The sequence below is a fragment of the Oikopleura dioica genome, chromosome 2 (assembly GCF_907165135.1).
Source record: "Oikopleura dioica chromosome 2, OKI2018_I68_1.0, whole genome shotgun sequence".
Lineage (NCBI taxonomy): Eukaryota > Metazoa > Chordata > Appendicularia > Copelata > Oikopleuridae > Oikopleura > Oikopleura dioica.
In genome coordinates this window covers 3909975-3931269 of record NC_137292.1, presented here as the reverse complement: position 1 = coordinate 3931269, position 21295 = coordinate 3909975, and the positions used below count along the sequence as shown (strand labels likewise).

General features: G+C 37.9%; 4 protein-coding genes across 4 annotated transcripts; 2 read left to right on the top strand and 2 right to left on the bottom strand.

Moving 5' to 3' along the window:
• Nucleotides 1-801: 801 nt before the first annotated feature.
• Nucleotides 802-10590, bottom strand: LOC145698819 (terminal nucleotidyltransferase 5C-like). Its single transcript, XM_081776038.1, has 12 exons — nt 10380-10590; nt 4913-5102; nt 4380-4467; nt 4008-4165; nt 3690-3846; nt 3193-3256; nt 3034-3150; nt 2493-2631; nt 2341-2447; nt 2140-2248; nt 1807-2097; nt 802-1616 (listed from the first exon to the last, which is right to left on the bottom strand). The coding sequence occupies exons 2-12, from the start codon at nt 5042-5044 to the stop codon at nt 1476-1478; spliced, it is 1503 nt and encodes a 500-aa protein (XP_081632164.1). The 5' UTR covers nt 5045-5102; nt 10380-10590; the 3' UTR covers nt 802-1475.
• Nucleotides 10591-13244: 2654 nt separating this feature from the next.
• Nucleotides 13245-14081, bottom strand: LOC145697719 (glycine receptor subunit alphaZ1-like). Its single transcript, XM_081774933.1, has 4 exons — nt 13892-14081; nt 13610-13755; nt 13478-13564; nt 13245-13415 (listed from the first exon to the last, which is right to left on the bottom strand). The coding sequence occupies exons 1-4, from the start codon at nt 14079-14081 to the stop codon at nt 13245-13247; spliced, it is 594 nt and encodes a 197-aa protein (XP_081631059.1).
• A 1941-nt stretch (nt 14082-16022) lies between these two features.
• Nucleotides 16023-18205, top strand: LOC145699215 (vang-like protein 2). Its single transcript, XM_081776478.1, has 8 exons — nt 16023-16466; nt 16512-16589; nt 16684-16933; nt 16981-17183; nt 17278-17360; nt 17402-17574; nt 17621-17946; nt 18014-18205. Exons 1-8 carry the CDS (start codon nt 16091-16093, stop codon nt 18025-18027), a joined length of 1503 nt encoding a protein of 500 aa, XP_081632604.1. The 5' UTR covers nt 16023-16090; the 3' UTR covers nt 18028-18205.
• Nucleotides 18206-18280: 75 nt separating this feature from the next.
• LOC145698588 (uncharacterized) lies at nt 18281-19659 on the top strand. Its single transcript, XM_081775797.1, has 5 exons — nt 18281-18586; nt 18647-18792; nt 18835-18960; nt 19030-19284; nt 19328-19659. The coding sequence occupies exons 1-5, from the start codon at nt 18457-18459 to the stop codon at nt 19523-19525; spliced, it is 855 nt and encodes a 284-aa protein (XP_081631923.1). The 5' UTR covers nt 18281-18456; the 3' UTR covers nt 19526-19659.
• Nucleotides 19660-21295: the final 1636 nt, after the last annotated feature.

The window sequence follows — 21295 nt, the reverse complement described above, 5'->3', positions numbered from 1 at the left end:
CAAAAAATCGTAAATGCAACAAGAGAAACTTTCTCTCGCCTCGTTTGACCAGGAGATATACGAGCCAAGAGATGTCGGTAAAGTCGTCACAATACTCTGAGAGCTTCATTTCTTATGAAAAAGAAAAAGATACAGTCCCACAAAATGTTCAAGGTATTTGTTTTTAAATCTTATTTTAAGGGATCGCTTCCCTTTTCGGACATCTTTGACTGAAAATTCAGCCGATTTGAGACTATTTATTTAGGCATTTCAAAATCAGAGATTTCAATGATGATCGAAAACGAATTGCAATTTTACAAGACAGAATTGATGAATCAGAAAAAGGAGCAGTTCGAGATAAAAACTAAAAACGACGAATTAGTTCAAAAAGTTGAAGAACTTCAAAATCAAGCAGAAAATCAAAACTTGACGATTTCAGCGTTCGAAGAAAAGATCATAATAATGACGATCGAGAGTGAGAAGCAAAAGGCAACAATTTCTCAACTGAAAGACGCAAATGAAAAACTTGCCGAAAAAGCCCAAGATTGCAAAAATAAAGATCACATGATGACTCGGGTCGGAAAAATCAATTCTTCGACTTGTGAACAAAGTCAGTTTTTGCCGAAGGAAATTCTTGATGAGGAGAAAAACGAAATTGACAAAAAAGACGAAAAAGACAAACCTGAAGGAATGACCAACTTGAAATTTGTCTGTTTAATTTTCTGTTTTGTATCATGTATGTTTCTTTTTCTCTTTCTTGGAATAATTTTCCCAAACATTATTTATTAATAAAATATTATTCAATAATAAGCATGAGAATAATTCAAGTTATGTAGTTTATTTAGCAACATTCAGGGCCAGTTTTGTTTTTACAGAGTTTTTTTTCTAGCGAAAACTGTATTAAATAAAAGTATATTCATAAGGTTGTTGTTTGGCGAGAATAAGTTAATAATTGATAAAAAGTAAGTTAGATTTTCTTCACAATGTTTCTTTACAATTCAAAATCGCAAAGTTTCATGTGTTTCATTTTTGAACTTGGGGAACTTTCTGAACGCTACAGCTCGAGTTGAAGAAAAATAAAAAAAAAAGTAATATTTTCATTTTTCATTTTTCATGCAACATTGAACATTTTTGGAAAATAAAAATACAGATTGAGAGAAAGTGGGTTAGAGAAACTGCATCTATGTTTTTGTGGCACCAAAAAGATGGTTAAGGAGCATTTTTTAAATAAGTTAGTTATTTGTCATTTTTACAGTATTTATATAGAGAAAAGAAAGGTTGAAAAAAGAAAAGGAGAAAAAAGAAAGTTGATTTGTACAGTAAGAAATGTGGGCACGCAACAGTAACTTTTAAATTATGATTATTTTCGTTTTTGAAATATTTGACATTCAATTGTTTTTTAAAGAAAAAAGTGCAGCAGCAGTTTTGATGGGTTAAATAAAAAGAATCGAACTAGTAGACTTTTTTTTCTTGACATTTTAGACATTTTGGGTTAATTAGTTTTGACTGATCGCTGGTGCGACTTGGACTGGGCGAGTTTGACTTTGACTACTAGCTGGACAGGTCATTTTTTCGGAGATTTGGACTTTTGGACTGACTTCGGCGGAGCATTCTTCTGATAAGAGCTTTTGTTTTTCCTGAAATAGGGGTTAGGGTTAGGAGAAATTGAAGCATAAGGAGGAAGATAGGCAAAAGGTGAAAGATGGGGGGTATGGGGTTCTTTAAGCTCTCTGGCCTCTGATTGGTTGATAGAACCCATACGGTATGGGCCATACCCATCCCTTCTACTTTGAAAATTATGCCATCAGTATCAACATGGGAATTTACCTCGACAGGAGATGGAGAAGAGTAATTCGAGTAGCTTGCCGACATGACGATTCCTGAAGATTCAGAAGTGACGGATGAAATTGAGCACGGGCGCGAAAGATCATTCACAAGATCGAGGTCATCTGAGTTGATGCTCGACAAGCCAGAAGAAGATGGATCCGAGACAAGTTCCGCCACATCCTGAGTTGTCACGTGAGCGATCACGTGGGTCGAAACGGGAACGTATTGCGGTGGCTCGGGAATCGGAAATTGAACTGTGAAGCCTTCTTGAATAAGAATGTCCGAAAGCGTCTAGAAAAAAATGAAGAGGGAGAAGAGTAAGCGTTTTATTACCTGCTGAGCTAGACTCATGATAAGATTAAGGACTTCCTGGCGTTCTTGCGACATCAAACAAATTGTGCTATCGTTGACGACCGCCTGCAAGCTCAGCATGAAGTTGAACCTAATTAAGTTGATAAGACCATAGTGAGCATGGTGATAAGGACTCAAGAACAGGTTCCATTTGAGGTTGAAAACCGCCTAGTTCTGGCTTACCTTAGAGACAGTTCATCATCACTGTTGAAATGCGCGGCAAGATAGCTTTTAATCTTCCTGGTTTGCGTTTCAATTTCCGGGAAATCGATGAAAAACCGCGAGCACATCTAAAAAAGCCAATTCTAGCGCCAATTTGAATAATTCGATCTTACAATTGACTGGAGCTTTTGAACATCAGCAGGTTCTTCCACGGTGAAGTCGCGGGTGAGGAGATTACAGTATCTGAGCAGACCGCCGCCGCGGATTTCTTCGGGCGATCGGGTGACAATTTTTCGGTTTATTAAGTGACTTCTGAAAGGAGAAAAAGTTAGTTATTTGAGCCATGGCGATGATTAATTGAAAATCAAGAAAATCAAAAAATAATTTCAATGGAGCGCGGAATCAGCGCTTCCACCAGCCTGACGAGGGTGAATTGTTTTCGCCCTGACCGCGAAATGTCAATAAAAAAGGGTTGACCCTGACTCAAAAGAAAAGCTTTGTCCGGATCTTTGGGGCTAAGAAACTGCGCCATAAACTTGAGACAGAAACAACTTGATCGATGGTCGATCTTGATTCTAGCTGCTCTTGAATTAAATTCAATACACAGAAAACTTTGCCCAGACTTTGTGTTAGCAAAGTGGTTTTGCAATAGATTGGAAGCTCTCAATTCAACTTGAACCCATCTTATGGGTCAAAAAGGGATGAAAAACGTACCTTGCTTCTTCGAAAGAACCAAAAACGGACTCGACTTCGATGAGAGGAAAGAAACTCGCGTCCATTTTGTCGGTGACAGACGTGTAGGTTAAATACGAATCCAACGTGATTTGAAAGCTAGAATTCCAGTTCACAATAAAGAAGGACTGTAGGAAATACCTGTCGACGGAAAATTCGAATTGCCTCCTCATTGATTCCACAAATTTCAGTTCCAAATTTCTCCCTAAACAATTTTATCAAAAATTGAAGAAAAACGCAATTTTCAACCCCATTTTCATGTGCCCTAAAAACCGCTAGTGGCGGTTCAAATATCAAAAGACAATGTTCGCGAGAAATATATTCTTGGGCCAATAAAACCCTCTGGTCTGAAAGGACTGAGGAGTTGATTGAACTTGTCTCTTGTTTGTTCAAAATAACAAGAGGCGGCGAAAATGACTAGATTCTCGGGCGCAAGGAAAAATAGCAATCGGTTTTTGAAGAATTGGGATGTTTAAACTTTTTTAGAAATTTACAATTTTGACTCCGAAAATCGATTTTTAGGTTTCCCAATTTAAGTTTAAACCCAATCGTTCTTTTTCCTTAAGGGTGTCACTATGGTAATTTACGAATGTCTGAAGAAAGGTTTATTTTTGGTGTCTATTCTTCTTTTAACTCACCATTTTCATTCGACAGCGATATCAATGACCATTTGTCGGTTTCATTAGAGATTTTGATGAGTTTGTTGACGTATGCCGATACCATAATGTCCGTCGTCAGGCGATCGCGGCGAATATCCTTTGGCAAATACGACAAAAGCACACTCATCACCGTATCCTAAACAGAAGCATTAAAGACAAAAAATGCCACTTCCGGGCAGTTTTGGAGAATTTGGAAAAATGCCTCGTGGAATAAATTGAAAGTTAAAAGTCAACGATTATTTCGCGGTCGCGGGAGATCAATTAGAAAAGGGTGGAGTTGAAGGGTTCTTTTCTTACCCGGACTGTTGTCCATCGCTGCTCCTCTTCTTTCGTCCTTTTACGTTTCTTGATGGTTCGACAGGTGGTCGATTCGTTCAATCGGTCCCGGGCGGGGTGATCGATAGTGGATGCCAAATTGAAAATTATGTCAATGTCCTTGAAGCCGATATCGTCGTCTTAAAACATCTTTTAGTTTTTTACCGAGAACGAAAGCGGTTTGGGAGAGCTTGGGAGCTGATCCAAAAACTAATCGCTTGTTTCCTGATTCGAGAAAGTTGAAAGCAGTACTAATAAGCGCAGTGAAAAGCGAGTGAATATAAATGAGTCTGGTCGCAATCCAAAGTCGAATGCGAGCTGTTCCCCTATTTCTGGATTAATAACGGTTATTACCGTGGCTGATGATGTGCGATGCGCAGGAGCCGTTCAGTTTGACGTGCGCCACCGTGATGCCAGCTTCTCCCAGTTTTGCATGAATATCCTTAATTACATTATTTACTAAATGAAAGAATAAGTGAAAAGGGTAACTGAAGATTTGAATGGAAAAAAAACGCGATAATTTTGACCAAAAAATGCGTAAATTTTGACCGAAGATTGCGTCAAATTTTTGACCAATCAAATGTCCACATTCAGCCGGTCGGCCAATCAGATTCGAGATAAAAATTGAGGCGAAAATTCGAACTTTTTGTCGGATTTTCTGTCGATTCGTACAGGTGCAATTCTTTTAATTGAAAATTCTTTCGAAAACGGCCTAAGAGAAAGACCCTTAAAAATTAATCTTTCTACTTGAAAATAAAAGTAAAAGAAAGAATGAATTATAGACAAGATTAATCTTGCCCGTTGTCATAATTTAGGTTTATTGTCGCGTCAAAAACACAAGGATCGCGGTACTCAGCAATTTTAACGATGCCGAAAAATGCCATTACCTTAATTAACGCTGTAGGTTCCACCTCGATGGTCGGGAAATTCCCTTTTCCGTGGATTTCGTGGCTCTTGTCCAGAATCTTCTGCAGCTTCTTTATTTCGCCAAATTTTAATTTTGCCGTTCCATTGCTCATTTTTCGCCGCTTCTATTCTCGCTTTTGAATTGAATTTGTTTTTCTTGCCGGTTTTTTTCTGAAAAAAATGAAGAGTTAGAAAATTGCCGAGTAAGGGCAGATGGTCGAATTCTCAAGAAGTTACAGGATACAATAGGAGTAATAACTACCTGTAGAAAAGCACTTGGGAAATAGACTGGATTATGTAATGATTAGGCTTGCTCGTAAAAAAGGTATTCAACAAAAAAAATACGTAAATGCCAAAAAATGGCTTTTTGTTTCGTGAAAAAGGAAAGGTTGGACCACTTTTGGGTTTATTTTATACTGGCTAACATGTGTTTTTCTACTTGTTTATAACAGGAAATCCTTGTTACTTTGGTAGAGTTGGTTTCAACTGAAAATTTTCGTCTATAAAAGTCTCATTTTGGCCAATTTTTGGACAAAAAAAGCGTAAATTTTAGAGTCAAGAAAAATTTTTTCTAATTTTTGGCTAGAAATGCTCTATTCTTGGCTTTTTTTTACTCTTTTAACCCAAAAAACCGGTGTTTGCGGCTTTTTTAGTCGAAATTGGCTCTTTTTCAAGGACTGAACGCTGCCTTTATTCCATTTTAACCGGATTTTCTGAGAGTCTATTTTCTCTGGATATTATTTCTGTGGATTGGGAATGTCTCTGAACTTGTATGTGGTTGTATGGGCCTGGCGTTTAAAGCGCGCTATTTTTCTTGATGGTTTTCAAATATTGAAAAGAACATCTGTTGCTCGAGAGCCTCTCGCAGAGTCTGATCCCTGCTGAGACGGGCACTCGCTCTCCTTTTCCAACTGAAAGTGCCGTCATTGCACTTTTCTCGGGCAAGTCACGTGTTTTCTGGAATCTGGCAAAATACAATATTTGGAGAAATCTAATGCCAAATCGTTGAATTCATTAAATTGATGACGACTTTGGACTGATTTTATTGCTTTCATACGTTTTTTAAGGATTTATGACTGTTGGATTATTTTCTTATCCCTATTATCCATATCTTGTTATTTTTTTCTCGATTTCGTTTTTGAAATGTTGTCGTTTAATTTCAATTGTTAATTTCAAAATTTGAACTTGAATTTTACACCAATCAGATGCCCGTATACGGCTTGTAGGCCAATCAGATTCAAGGAAAATTAATTTTTCCCAAGAAAATGTAAAAATATAATATGATTTCTGAGAAATCATTTTTCTTCATGAAAAAATAAGGGTATCACTTCAGAAAAAATTAAGATAAAGATAAGATTCTCTATTTGTTTAACTTATTATTATAACTTCTGACGATGTAAACGGAAAATGAAAAAGGAAAATGTGAAACGGTATAATCTTATTCTCTCTTGGATGATTCGAATCTGTCAAAAAATGCTCTGTGCTGACCATTGTCAAGAACTATTTTATGCCTTTTACGGTGCCCCGCGCGGTCCCGTCGTAAAATAACAGCGCTTTGGTTCGATCTAAGCTCAGAAATCATCGACTTTTCCCTCTTTAAAAGACCACGCCTTTGTTCAAGTAAGTTTATTATACTAGGCCATAACAGGCCATTTTCGAAAAGCCGATTTCAGATTCTTTTCTGAGCATTTTCGGTATTTTGAAAAAGATGATTATATTTTGCCCAAAAACACAGAAAAAAAGGCGGAGAATAAAGAATATCTTTTCTGTTTGTTTCAAAAACTCTGAAGCGCATAATTAATATTTGCAAATGTTTTTGGATATTTGAGCTTCACCGACGATATGTTGTGAAAATAGAGCGGACGCAATGATATTTCTAAAGATTCAATCTCTTCTTATACCAACAATTCCGAAACGACAAATGTCGAGAAAACACCAGATTTTATTAAATATCTCGTGATTTTTTAATTTTCAATTTCATAAAGATCGAAAAGAAAGAAAGCTAAAATTGCGCTTTACGATTTGACACCCTTAATATTTAACATAGGGAGAGCCTAATTTAAGGTCATAAGATGACACCCAAAACTGAAATCAATTTCCTCTGAACGCAAAATTTAAAATAAATTTTTGACAAATCAGATTTTCGCATTGGGCCCATAGGCCAATCAGATTTCAGAAAATTCAAAATTTTCGTCACATTTTTTTCAGGATTCGAGCCGCCATTCGAGATTGGCGATCCCGTATTTTTTCATTATTTTAGTTGACTGAGAGACAAAGCATTATTTGAAAGATAATCGATTGTTAGAATAAATGAGATCGGCGTCGAGCTTTGACGGGCTTTAGCTGACCTTGAATCTCAAAAAACTTGAAATTCGATGCTTTTAATCCAAGCCTCTTTTGCCAAAGAAAAGGTCTACTCTTTCAAATAATCCAAAAACTTATCCAATCAACTTTGATCGCTCTTTCTTTTTTTCGCTTATTTAGAGCAACAACATGATAAATTCATTAATTTCTCCGAAGATTACCGCTGAGCTTTTTATTATCATTATTCTCGTAAAATTGAGTGTTTTATTATTCGCCGCTAGAAATAAAAAAAATCATCCCGGCTTGCTATAAAGTAAAATCTTGCGGTTCTCTAAAGGAAATTGAATCTCCAAATTTGACAGTTGAAAATAAGCGATAAATGATCTTGAACTCTGGTGAACGAGTCCGTTTTTGAATGAAGAGCTAATATTGTCAATTAAGTGGCTCATGTGATAGGATGTTTGATTATGCGCGATACGGTCATGTGAGAATACGGGAGGTCATTTTTTTGAGATACGGATTTTTCAGTTAAAGAAAATGGGAAGAAAATCTCTTTTTTTCATGAAATCTGATTGGCCTACCAGCAAATTGAGGAAATCTGATTGGTCTAAAATTCGACCAAAATTTGGTCAAAACCTAACCCTAACCCTGACAAAGAAAATGAAAAAAATCCCTTTTTCATGAAATCTGATTGGCCTACCAGCAAAATGAAGAGATCTGATTGGTCTAAAATTTGACCAGAATTTCGGTCGAACCCTGATCCTAACCCTTACCCTTATGAGAACCCTTGTCTTAATCCGAACCCAAACCTAATGAAAAATGTTGATTAAGGGTATCAGCTTCTTAAATTAGAACTTGAGAATATTTTACAATAATAAGTCTACAATAGAAGTACTCAAGATCACTTCCATTAGGCAAATATTCTTTTTTTTTTCATTTCAAGAAAAAAAATTGAATAATTTATCTTTGACGCTTCGTTCTCAAAAAGGAGAAAGAGCAATTGCTAAGAAAGAGCGCTGAAAGTTTGATGAAAACAATTCGTTCCCTGAAAAATTAATTGTACATACAGACCACATGCTTGTATGCTTGTGTACCGAGGCTCTGGGCTCGCGTGAGATCTTAATATTCAGAGTGCAGGTGAAAACAACACTTCTATTACAGATAGATGGAAATGTACTGCCAATCGGTTGGGGAAGATAAGTTAGACAAGGAAAACAGGGGTGCCTTCGCGGTGAAATGAATTTGGAGATTTGAGTGGGAACAATACCTAATTAAGGAGTTAGAATTTAGGAGACATCAATTTCGATTTTGAGTTTGAAAAAAACGGGAGAATTATTTGGTGGAGTAAGGCCCTTACCGTAAAAGTAAGATTAAGAGGTAAGGTTCGTTTCTGATTGGCTGCCACCAAAAATATTGGTTTCTGATTTGCAAAGAGCATGGAAGTATCAGACTGAGTGAAACCGGTAACTATATGCCTCATTTCTTTCACAAAAAAAAAGAAATGCAAGATAAGGGAGTTATTCTCTTAAGTTTTGCAGAAAATTTAAAAAAAAAGCCAAGAATCAACCCGGTAAAAATAGTGCGATAGAATATTTGACCGAAAACATTTTCTTTTTCAGTTGAGGAACGAAAGTTTATCAAACAATTCTCTTGTTTGCGGTCAAATTCGATTTCGATGACAGAAAATACTGTTCATTACGATCAATAAGTTATAACTTGTTCTTGAGAGATTATGACACAACTTTCCCTTTTTGGACTGTTGCGATTTTCGAGCGTGATAGTAGAAAAGAAGAGAATGCTAGAAAAAACGCAACGCGCAAAAAACTACTAAAAAGAGAGATTACGCGAGGTGCGAATTGTGGCTTCCACTGAACGATGGAAGCAAAGAGAAATTTAATGTTCTCATTTCTCAAACATTTGTTTTTTCTTTGTATTTCAGACTCTGCAAATAGATGGATAGATCGCAATGATTTTGGAATATTTGATTTCTTCTTGGAATTAAGGGTGTGCACTTGATTTTTGACCTTTGTTGATCTTCCCGATCTTGTAAAGTTCAAAATCGCGCTTCCTTTTTCTCGAAAATCTGATGTTTAAATGTGTCAATGACGCGAAAAAGTACTTAAAGGAAGTACTGTATTTAATCCGCAAGTAAACAACTGTCTACCAACAGACAAATACAATGCAAAATGTCTACCAAAAGTCTAGCAAAACAAAAGCCAAAGAATAATTTTTCAAAAATGATAGAAAAGCCGCTTGCGGCTTTGAGAAACAAAAATAGAGCCGCACTTTTGGCGGCTTTTATTGAAATATTATCCGACCAAAACTGCTTCCATTTTAAGGGGGTACCCATTGGTTTTGCGAAAATCGAAATTTTAAGATAATGACACCCTTAAATCGAGCATTTTGTGTTTAAGAAAATACCTTTTTTGACCGTTTTTTCTTCGATTTTTCTCTTCAAAAAAACACGATTGAACGAAAATGAAAAGTTTGCTTTGCGCTCTTTTTGAGTATTCCTTTCTCAAGAAACCGCAAAATAGAAATAGGGTCGATCCAGAGACCTAAGAGCTGAGACTAATAATCTATGTGGCTCTCTTTCGCTTTCTCGTTGTTCTGCGGATGCGGTCTTACTGGATAAACAAACTCAAAGCCGACGCCTCGTTGAGCGCCCGACGGTCGTTTCAACAAGAACGCCATTCTTTATTTTTCCAATTTCGAGCTTCCATTCAGAATAATCTTGATTTTGAACTTTTTGCGTAAAAACAGCTTTTCTTCGCAATATTTATCCGAGTTCAATTCAAAAATTAAAATTCAAAAGAAAAATTATAAAAAAAATTCTAGAGTCAATTTTTTTTCTTGAAAATATACAAATATTTGATAATAATTATCAATAATAAATTATTTATTAAAATTATTTTAAAACAGCCGACCAAATAATTTTTAAAGTAATTTTTACCCTATTTTCGAATCGAAAATTTCGATGTGTAAATCCGTTAAAAAAGGTCCCTCTCGAAAAATATTTGATCCGTTAAAATATTTAAAATCAAAAAAAAATTTTATGTTCCCCATAAAAACCATAGAAACCAACCTTCACACCTATTTTTGTCAAGCAAAAATTAAATTTTTTGTGTCAAAATTGTGTCTTACCTTCAGTTTAGATGTTCAGATCTTGTCTACTTTTCTTCTTTAATTTCCGCGGGGGGTCCCCTTAATAATTTTCGGTCAATTTTCGTCGTTGATTTTGTCCAAGCAGATTCGATCGGCAAATCTCTGATTCAAAAAATAATTTTCAACGAAAAGAAAATAAATTTTGGCTTCAGAATTTTCTCTAAGACTTTGAAAGACGCTAATTTTGTTACTGCTTGTTTCTTTTTTCGAGTCGTTGAATTGGCGACGCGAGCTCGAAATGGGGCCAGGTGGCGCCAGAGCGGGCCAAGAAAGGAATTGACAGAAAAAAAGCGCGCGGCACCCCGCTCGCCCGCTATTCTCACACAAATCAAGTTCAACGTGCGGCAGCGGGTTAACGCGCCCTTCTAACCCACGTGAGAGGGTTCAGGAGATGGTTCAATTGAAGAAAATAGAATTGGTGGATGTCGTTTTAGGTCGTGAGAAATCCGGGTAGATGGCTCGAATCGACGAAAAATGAGACGAAAAATCTGAATTTTTGCAGCAATTATTTTCTGAAATCTGATTGGGCTGCCGATCGAATTCAGACATTTGATTTGTCGAGAAATTTGTCCAAAATTTCGGCAAAATCATCGGATTCTTTTCGGTTCCCCGAAAAAAGACTTGAGTTAACCCATTTATGTATACGAGCAAATTCCGTACCAAATTTATTTAATGGTATTATGAACATTTTTGCAGCTTGAATTGATGCTCAATTCGGCCTTTCAACATGTGAATATCTTTTTTGAAGAAATATGAACTAGGCTTAACCTTGTCTAGTCGGGTTAAGTTTATTTGGCGGATTTACGATCAGCAATCGTCTAAATGCCTCTTGAACCGTAAGGTCCCTCAAGGTCAAGCTCATTTTCCTTTAATTTACCGTGCTTAAATTCGAGAGCTTTTCTGTTGGAAGAAAAATGACCTTTGGAGATTTCAGAAGGATAATTTTTTTTATAAAAATTTTGAGGGGAAATATTACATTGATGATTTTTGATTTTCGTAAAAATAACGCGATTCTGTGTATCGGACCCGAGGGCAGGGCCGCGTACTAGAAAAACAATTCTGTGCGGATCACCGCTGACCTTGTGTCAAGGGTGCCACCCAGGGCGCGTCCGAACAGCTCCCGGCGATTTCGTTTCTCCGGAGGTCAGACAGTAGACAAAAAAATTGACGGACGTAAACTCTTTTTCTTATCCCTTCATCAATCTCCTTATCCTAAAAAGGAATAATTTTATCAATTAAAATTTACAAGGTCACACCCTTACTTCTTCTTTTCATCAAAAATAAGGGTGTACCTATAAAATGCTTATGACGAATCATCAGAGGTTGTACCCCTTAAGCTTTGGGTCTGAATAGAAAGATTCTTCTTTGATCCTCTAATCCAGATTCTCCTTTTTTGCCACCCCTTTTTCCCTAGGGAGCCAAAATCGTCTGTATGTAACATTCTTTATAGCGAAAAGGAAGCATTTGGATGACAGCTTTGAAAAACGTGCAAATTTATTTTATTGTTAACATTGTTATTAGCGGACACAAGTCGTAATACGTAACACACGTAAAACATAAACACGAGTTGCGATAAAAGGTTTATTGAACAGCGTATTTTAGTCTTGATTGAGGCAGTATCCCCAGTAGATGATGTTGAATAGACCACAGGCAGCTGGAAAGATTTTTCTGAATTTTCGGTCGATGTTTTCAGCGTCCGTGATTTTAAAGACAATCGGGGTGGCTTTTCGACGGGTGGATTCGGGACGAACTCCGACCTAAAAAATCAAAATAGTGAAAGGCCCTCTCAACCCGGAAATTACCATGTCCATGAGCCATAACGTCGTATCATCCAGGCCCTGTTCTTCCTCTTCCGCTTCTTGTTGGCATCGTTCATCAGCTTCTTCCTGCAGCTTTTTCGCTTTGGCGCGGTCCTCGACTTCCATTCTTTTTTCGACTTTTTCAATGAAAATGTAAGCGCTAAATCTGTCTGTTTTTTAATGAGGGCAATCCTACTTTTTGCTCAATACAGACAGGTTTTTATTCACAGACATAACCTCACTCAGTTTCAAAAAAGAAAAAATTAAAAATGAATATTTTTGATCAATAAATGATCATCTCTTTTTATTCCCTCTTCATCCCCTTTTTCAATGAAAGATAAACCATCTACTTCATTTGAAGCGGTCTTTCCTTAGCTGAACATTCACAACGGCGTACTCTACCAAAGCCACAAACGTCAATAGCTGACATGCGAACAGCCAGATGTCAAGTGCTTCAAATTCGGTTGTTTTATTCTCCAGACTTTAACCTCTTCTTGATTCTCACCTTTAATATATGAGACGGCCGGTAGGTTTTTGTCCGCAACGACCATTTTGTTCACCGTCAAATTTGCGAATATTCCAATGCAGATTCTGGCGGGCGCATTTTTTGGATCGATCCAGAAAGAAAGCTGTTTTTGGTAAAAAATGGTTTTGACTCAAAAGTTTTGAGTATTGTTATCACATCCTGTAAGTGAGAAGCCGCTTGCGGCTTCGAGTCAGAATCAAACCTAGCCGCGCGAAGCGCGGCTTTCTTTTTTTTTGCTCGAAGCCGCAAGCGGCTTTTCGATCCGAAAAATCAGTCGATTTTTACCATAAATAAGAGAGAACAACAGCCAAGCCTGTAGGAACATACAAACCAATGATGTAATAGCCAAGCAGTCGTTTGAGTGGAAACTTGGCTTCAATGCAACTACGAAAGAATTCTTCAATTCTTTTGCGTCATCGTGAATTTCAAGAGCAAGTCCTTCCTTCTTGAATGTGCTTACCTGTATGTTCCCGTCTCGTAGCTCTTATCGCATCGTGTCAGAGTTATTTTCTTCGTGTCTTATCGCGTGTTGAAAATTTGGCAGAAAAGATCTTGCTGAAGCTTCTTTTCCGAACACGAGCCGAAGTCGAAATCGGGGAGGGAGAGATTCGCGTTGAATTGGAAGGGATTTTGGGGCGACCAGACGAGCTGGATGTCTTTATCCGGCCGCGTGAAGCATTCTAGCTGCATCTTTTTAACGGGTCTATGCTGCGAAAAGGAGATAATGGCCTCTTAGCCTCTTTGCTTCGAACTGAAAAGACCCCTTCATATAACGTCTGCGAGTCCATGGGAAAGTTTTCCAAGCTCATCATACTTGCCATCACAACACTGATTCTTGTCTTATCAAAATATGAAACTCCATGATCCCATATGAACCTACTTACAGAAGTGTACACATCGCCGTTTTTGGAGAGTCGCATCAATTTGTTTTCAGTGGTCACATTGTGGAAACGCGACGATTTTTCATTAGTGAAAATGAGGTCGGGCATCCACAAGCGGTCCAGCAGCGAGGCATCAATGGGAATCGATTCTGGTAATGGAAAAAATTGAAATCAACGAAGATTTTTGATCAAAATTTTGCAAAAATAAGTTTCACAAAAAAACTTTCGCAGAGATAATTTCGCAAAAATTTTTTCGCAAAAAAACTGCCAAATGCTCTTTTTTACCTCTTTTGTCCCGAATCAACTTGCTAAAATCAAGTCGAGGATCATTCCATCTTTGGCGCAAATTCAAGTTCACTGCGTAGCTCATATCATCAGCCTTGATACTTCCAAAGGAATTCATGAAAATATCAATTGAGACTTTCACCGGTTTCTGGAGATAGAAAGGGCGAATGTTCTTGTCGTAACCCTGCATGAGATCATAAAAGAGTTCCGTGTTGCTTTTTTCTCTTTCATATGCGAAAATTGAAGTGAAAAATAAAAACAGAATCTGAGCGCCTTTCATTTCTTCTTTTTGAAATCGCTTTGAACGAATTGAAGAAGGTTGAGGCTAATTGCGTTAATTGAAAATTTTTGTATCACTCTGATTTGTATTGATTTTCGAAAAGACTCAGGGACAGTGATCCTCGTAGAGAGGAAGATAGTTCAAATTAAATTCGTTCGCGTTGAAAAGCATGATACTTGCTCCAACTCGATTGTCAAAAGTTTCAGTTTCGACTTTATAGCAGTAACCGTACTCGTCACATCTTTGCATTGGAATATCATTGCCACCTTCGCCACCGATCGTGAAAATGTTGAAGTAGCCAAAACTATCGACTCCAGTAGATTGAGGATAAGAAGCAAATGATTTGTGACCAGCTATTTTTCTCAGCATCTGTCCAGCATTATTCCATTGATTTTCATCATTTCGAAATCGAATAATTCTATCAACCGAGGAGGCACTTCCTCCATTTCTCGACATTGCAACCCCTTTTAAAAATATTTTCTCAAAGAGTATCATGAATTCTACCTCCTAGAACATAAATATCATCTCCAGATTGATCATCTTTCCTGACAATCACAGCTGTGTGTCGATGTAGCCCAGAAAAAATGTTCGAAATATCCATTTCTGGAATGATCGTTGAAATCTGTCCATCAAAGCATTCAGTTGATGTCACTCTTCCGAACGGGTCAACCGTATCAAAAGGGGTATTTCCTTCTCCAGCAATAACAAATATTCCATTGCATAGATGGTTCACTCCACTGACTGCCGCGGTATTTGCGCGACCGTAAATGAGATAAAATTGAACTTAAATATTGTTGAAACTCGAAATTTACCGTTTTTCATATTTATTTAAATAAGGGCGAATTATTTTAATATATTTCTTCGAAAAATAAACGATAGAAAGGTGACTTACTGGTAGAGAATCCTATTTCAGTCCACTCAAGAATAGATCTGCTCTTTGTATTGCGGGTAATTTCACCTCCGATAAGAAAGTTCCTCCCAGAACAGATTGTGTAATCCGCACAGGTTACGCCTTCGTGTTTGCTCTTTCCGTATTCAAGAATAGGATTTCCATAATAATCGACATTCGCAGAAGCTGGAATCATCCATTTTTCTTTCACATGTTCATCTTCAATAAGATCGACGAGTGGCTCAAGTACAAGGGTATTTTCTTCTTTTGGGATTATCGATAAGACATGCGTTGTGCTAAATTGACCACCAAATAACAATCGTTGAAGATGAGTAGGATAGTCAGCATGCACAAAAGCAGCGCTTCCTCTTACATTAAGCCGCCTATTATTTACAACTACATCTTCGATAAAATCAACATGATTTGCGTTCACATCTTCGGCACAGAAAACTAACCCGTCGGTTCTGTATGGATACTCAAAATTACCATCGCCACCGATGACATTTTGGCGAAGAAAAAGCTCTTCCAGCAACTAAGGAGCTAACGCAGCGGAAGAGAGTCCTCCGAAGCGCGGTGGGAGAGCTTGAACCGCAAAGAAAGAAAAGTCCTCCGCCGCCAGCCAAGGGCCGCGGGAAATGCCGTGTTAGATTTCTCAAATTGATGTGTTTTGCACTTATCGCTGCTTTTCTAGAGACAAAATCAGAATGAAGAAAAAGAAGAACAATTGAAAATAAAAAAAATGAAACAAATTCCTCGGGTTAAAGTTTAAGAAAAGCCTTTCAGTAAGAAATAGATATATTTCTGCTAAAATGATATTACGATTAAAATTTCAATAATGAAGATGCAGCTATCTTTCCCTGAAATGTGATGGAAAAGCTCCATGACGTCAGTCTGTATTGAATTATCCTTTTGTCTGTACTAACCTCTGTGTTTACCCACAAAAGAGCATTTGAGGCAACGCCTGGCGCTAGAATTAGAATTCCATCTTTTCAGATTTCAAAAATGTAATTCGAGAAAGAAAGAAAAAGAAATGCCCCGCCGAAAGCCCAAAAATCGAGAAAATCAAAGTGCATCTGAAGAAAACAGTTGCGAAAATCTCCTCAATCCAGAAAATGAAAATGAAGAGGCCGATTCTCGTTACCCCGGAGAAAATGAAACATTTGCGACATCGGAAGCCACTTCCATCGTTTCGAACAAAGACCTGCTAAAATTTCAAATCGACCGCTCCGCTCCGACGCGTTCCTGTTCCAGATGCTCGCTTCAGTTCTTCTTGACAGTCACCTTCACGATTTTTGTCTACATTTCTCCGATTTTGTTCCTGACGCTGCCGAAATTCATCCCGCAGCTTTTTGAAACGGAAATTCCGGGCGATTATGAGCCAATCTCTCAAAACTTCACCGATATTGGTAAATTCGTTCGTTTCAGATCAAGAAATTCATGTTTTTTTTTAGGTTTTCAAGGGCAACTAATAGCAATAGCGGTGAAGCTGATGATTCTGATGTTTGCTACTGCAGTTTATCTATCTTCAGGAAAGATTTTATAGTAACTATAAAATAACTGTTATATTTGATCCCAGAAGCGGCTTTCTCGACTTTTTTGAATAGAAACTGAAACCTTTCAAAGAAACGCGAATCGCGCGGCTACCATCTATCAATCTCTACCGCCTGCTCGTTTCAGCAGTTTCTTTCGCCGTTATTTCAATCTTCTGGCTTTTCTACGCTTTCAAAGTGATTCACTGGAACCAGTGGGACTACGCGCCCATCATCGTCTTTACCAGCTGTTATGTCGATGTCCTCCTGTTTCTTCACTATCTCGGGCTGGTGATTTTGTACCTGCGATGCAAACATACAGTTTACTTGCTAGAAGTCACCAGGTTTGATACGGTCAAGCGATTTACAGTCGTTTTAACGCGAAAAATAGATCGACAGATGGCGATACACGATATTACAACGCTGGGGCAAATTCTATTCAAGCTACAGCCGCTTATGTTCTTCAAAAATACTACCGAGACTTTCCACTGTACAATCCAGCGCTACAGTATCGCTCAAAAAGCAGCTACAGGGTCAGATCGAGCTCTTTCAAAGTTTACAACATCGACGAAACGGGAGAAAATCATCATCCAGGTATGAAAAATTGATTATTTTCGCCTTTTTTCATCAAGTTTTTCGGCCAAAAAAGCCGCATGCGGCTACAGAAAATCTTAATCAGGACTTTTAGATGAAGAAGCAGACGCAAAAGCGATCATAACCGCCGCTGCTAGAAGAAGAGATGCTGGCCAGAATGAACGATACTTCCATGATGTTGGCCTTCTCTTCTTTCCTTTTTTGATCATGAATTTTAGGTGGAGCGAGAGCGAAGAATCAGAAAACGCCGCTCAAGACTTGAGTGCGCCGTCGACGATGCCTTCACCGTTGTCCACCGAGACATCAACAGCAATCACTCGGCCAGAGAAGTCGCGGAAGAATTGTGGCCAACGATGGCGAGAAGCATGCAAAAATATCTTAGAACGACGAGGTACTAGAAAGCTCTCAATTTTCCCCTTATTATTCCTGCTCCTTAGGCAGCATCAGCACTACACTCGCGAAGACGTCCTCGACCACCTTTCTTTCTGCTTCCGCCACGGCATAGGCCCCCGCGGCTTTCTCGCGAAATATCTCTCCCCTCAGCCTTCGATAACTTATCCCGGCCATCTGCTGGACAACGCCGCCTGGTCGGTTTCCTGCGACGAGCCACTTCTTTCCGGAATTCGAGCGGGAGTGACGTTCGAGATTATACAGTCGGATTACAAGCTCATCGTTACTGTAAGAAAACAACCGACTCTGGTACTTCACGATGAGTACATCGACCCAAAGAGTTTTCGATTCAAATTGGACTTGAATCAAGCAGGTACGTACAGACGCTTATCCTTAAATAGGAGGCTCCTTTTTGCCCCATTTCTTAACTGAATTTCTAGAGTCCCCTGTATGAAAAGATTTCGCTCCACAATGAAGAGTTATTTATGCAACAACATACAAATTCCAGCGCCGCTATAAACACTCGATGATTCTCAAAAATATTACTACGCCGCTCAAAAATCTATATTTATAAAAATGCATTTCCATAATTTTGCACTTTCTGTATGCTTAAATAAAATACTGACCTTTTTCTTCCGAAAACAAATTAATGAATAAGTGTTTATAAATAAGAGCAAGTTTATTGATAAAGTCAGGACTAGAGTCGGTTAGCTCGAACAATTCATTCAAAATGCCTCCTGATTTCTAGAATCTCCGGGACCACAAAAGGTTTCTTCTTCTGAGATTTTTTCTAGAACCGCTAAAAAGATTCTCTCACCTTTCGTCATTTCTTCATTTTTATTTTATCGCAGCTAGAGAAAAAAAGAGAGAAAAAGAAAGAAAGATGCAGGCGGCTTTAAACAAAATGCAGAGTGACTATCTTGATCATAAGGAACAATTGAAACAGGACGAGCAGAACCTCAGAGATACGATCGAAATTTACAAAGAGAGGATGGAAGAATTCCTCGAACTAGGAACTGAGTTGACAAAATTGAGAAGAAAGCGTAATCTTTCAGTTTTTCAACTCAGATCAGCAAGAGTGAACAATACTGTGCCAGATTCCGAGTCAAAGGACCTCATCACTTCGATTCTCGAGAAGGCACTTGGTTCAATTGACGATTGCATGACTCTGGCAGAAAAATCCATCGGTAAAAACGCGATCATTGATCAGCATCAAAAGGTACTAGCGCATCTTCAGAAAACAGGGAATATCTTCATTCAGTGCTGTCTCAAAATGATGCGCCACTTCCAGAAGCTCTACACTGATACGAAGAAGGACCACGCAGCTGCGATAAAAGAGCTCAAAGAAGTCATTTCAAAGCTCGACAAACATGTGAAGACTTTAGAGGTGAGTCCAAAGGGTTTATTAAACAATATGACACTCAAAATGGTGCTCAATTTTCATCGTAAAATTAAGAAAGCCGCCTTGAAATGCGAAACCGATCTGATCAAAAAACTCGAGGAAGAGAGCGAAGTCAACACTTTTATGCGAAAGAAACTCATCGATGTCACCGCCCAGCTTTCGGTTAAAAACGAAACAATCAAAGAAGAAAGAAACAGGTACAAAAAGGCGCGAGAAAACGTCGAGGATCAGAAAAAGCTGCTGAAGGACAAGATTCTAGAGCTGAAACTATTCGCTCTTCTTGGCGCGCGGGAATCAACGAAGAAAAAGGTAGAATTGAAGCTGATTTTTGAAGGGAAAAATGGATTTTTAGCTGCAAGCTTGTGAGTCGGAAATAAGCTTGATGGAACAACTGGAGAAGGAGAAAAAGACGAACGCTTCTCTTCGACAGGAACTGGAGGAAATGAAGGCCAAATATGCTAACGAGAAAGACCGAAATTCGGTGGAGCCAACGAAGGAAGAAGGAATCGAGCTGCAGAAATGGATGAAGAACATGAATATTGCCGCCTAGAAATATTTTCATTGGCTTTTCATTTTACTTTTAGATCACAGTTATCCTTCTTTTAAATTTACGAGCTAAAGTTATTTTCGTTTACCTGTCTTTATCTGTATTCTATTTAAAGAAACATATTTCTGAATAAATTGGAAAACTTAAAATTGATGACTTTTATTTGCTCATATCATCTTCAAAAGGTTTAGAATCTACAGACTACAATAACCAACAGGCGTTTCAAATACCATCGGATATAAGACTCCATTCTCATTGCCAGCAGTAATTATTTCCGTTGAAACGAAATTTTCATTTGAGTCTTGATTGAGGATTAAAACAGAAACAAAATAAAATGTGAGAATTTTGCACATTTTTGAACAATTCTAACTCTTCCTAAAGTGACTTTTTGAACAGGATAATAGCCCCGATCAAGAAGACCATTATAAATGTCCATGTAATCGAAATAGCCAGGAAAAACAAAGACGGAATCGTCCATTAATATTGCTGATGATTGAATTACAGACTTAAAAAATAAAAAATATAGAGGGTAAAAAGAGAAGTTTAAATTACATATAAAAGAGAGCCCATCAAAGACCACTTGTTATTCTTTAGTCGCCAAATTTCTTTAGAATAGTACCGCGATTCATAATCCTCTCCACTAATAGTTAAAAGGCTTCCTGAAGGCAGCCCGATCGCAGAAAAACAAGCAATCGTTCTAACATTTAATAAAAAACTTTTTTTACTGGTCAACCTCGGATGATTCGGCAAACGAGTCCATTTTCCTTTTTTTGTATATGTCTCCACTTCAGTTGCATATTCGCCGATCACTGTAGGACGCCCGTTGTAAAGCGCCAATTGAGAGCTGTCGGTAACTTGTCTTATCTTGGTAAATGTCTTCTTTACTGTAAATTCGTCGAATATTTCACAGTACCCCTTCTCAGACAAATGGTTAGGTGGTTTTGGTCTTCCAAAACAAATAATAGCTAAAACGAGCTTTATTTCTTTATACTGACTTTGAACGTCAAATTTTTCATGAGAACCTTGATCGCCACCTTCAAGAGTTAAGGATATAGCCGTTCTCAAGGCACTTTCGTAGCGCCAAAAGGGGACGATAAAATTTTTTCATTTCAAAAGGAACCCTACCTAAAATTGCCTAAGAAACCCGATTCTTGTGTTCTTTTTATTTTTTAAATGGAAAAATTTCTCTCTAGACCAATTTTAAATCTTACGATCACTTTTTCTCGAGAATTTTCCATTAAATCAGTCGAGTTTTTTTGATAAATTAAAAATTTGGACCTTTCACTACATTCCTAGGGTCTAAAATTAAATAGATTCCAATTATTTATGATTCTAGAGCCATTTTTATGAGGCTTACTTGAGTAAGCCGAAGCGTCAGACAGCGCTCTGGTTTGCTGCGCTGGGCGCCCTCCTCCATCGCGCGGTGAGGCGCGCATGTGAAAGAGCGCGCTGATTGGTCGAGCGCCCTGAACGCAGCATTTATGAAAAAGAAAAGCCAAAAAGAAGAAGACGCTAGAATGAAAATTTGCTCGGGTTTTGAAATTTCGAGGCCCTAGGAAGATAGATTAGCAGTTATTTATAATAAGACACGGTTTAGTTTTAGCGATTTAATTGAAAAATTTCGAGAAAAAGTGATCGTAAGATTTCAAATCGCTCCAGAGAGAAATTTTCTTTGAAAAAAATTTTAAAAAACATCAGAATCGAATTCTAGACATAATTTTAGGTAGGACCTGTCTTGAAATGAAAAAATTTTATCGTCACATTTCGGCGCTA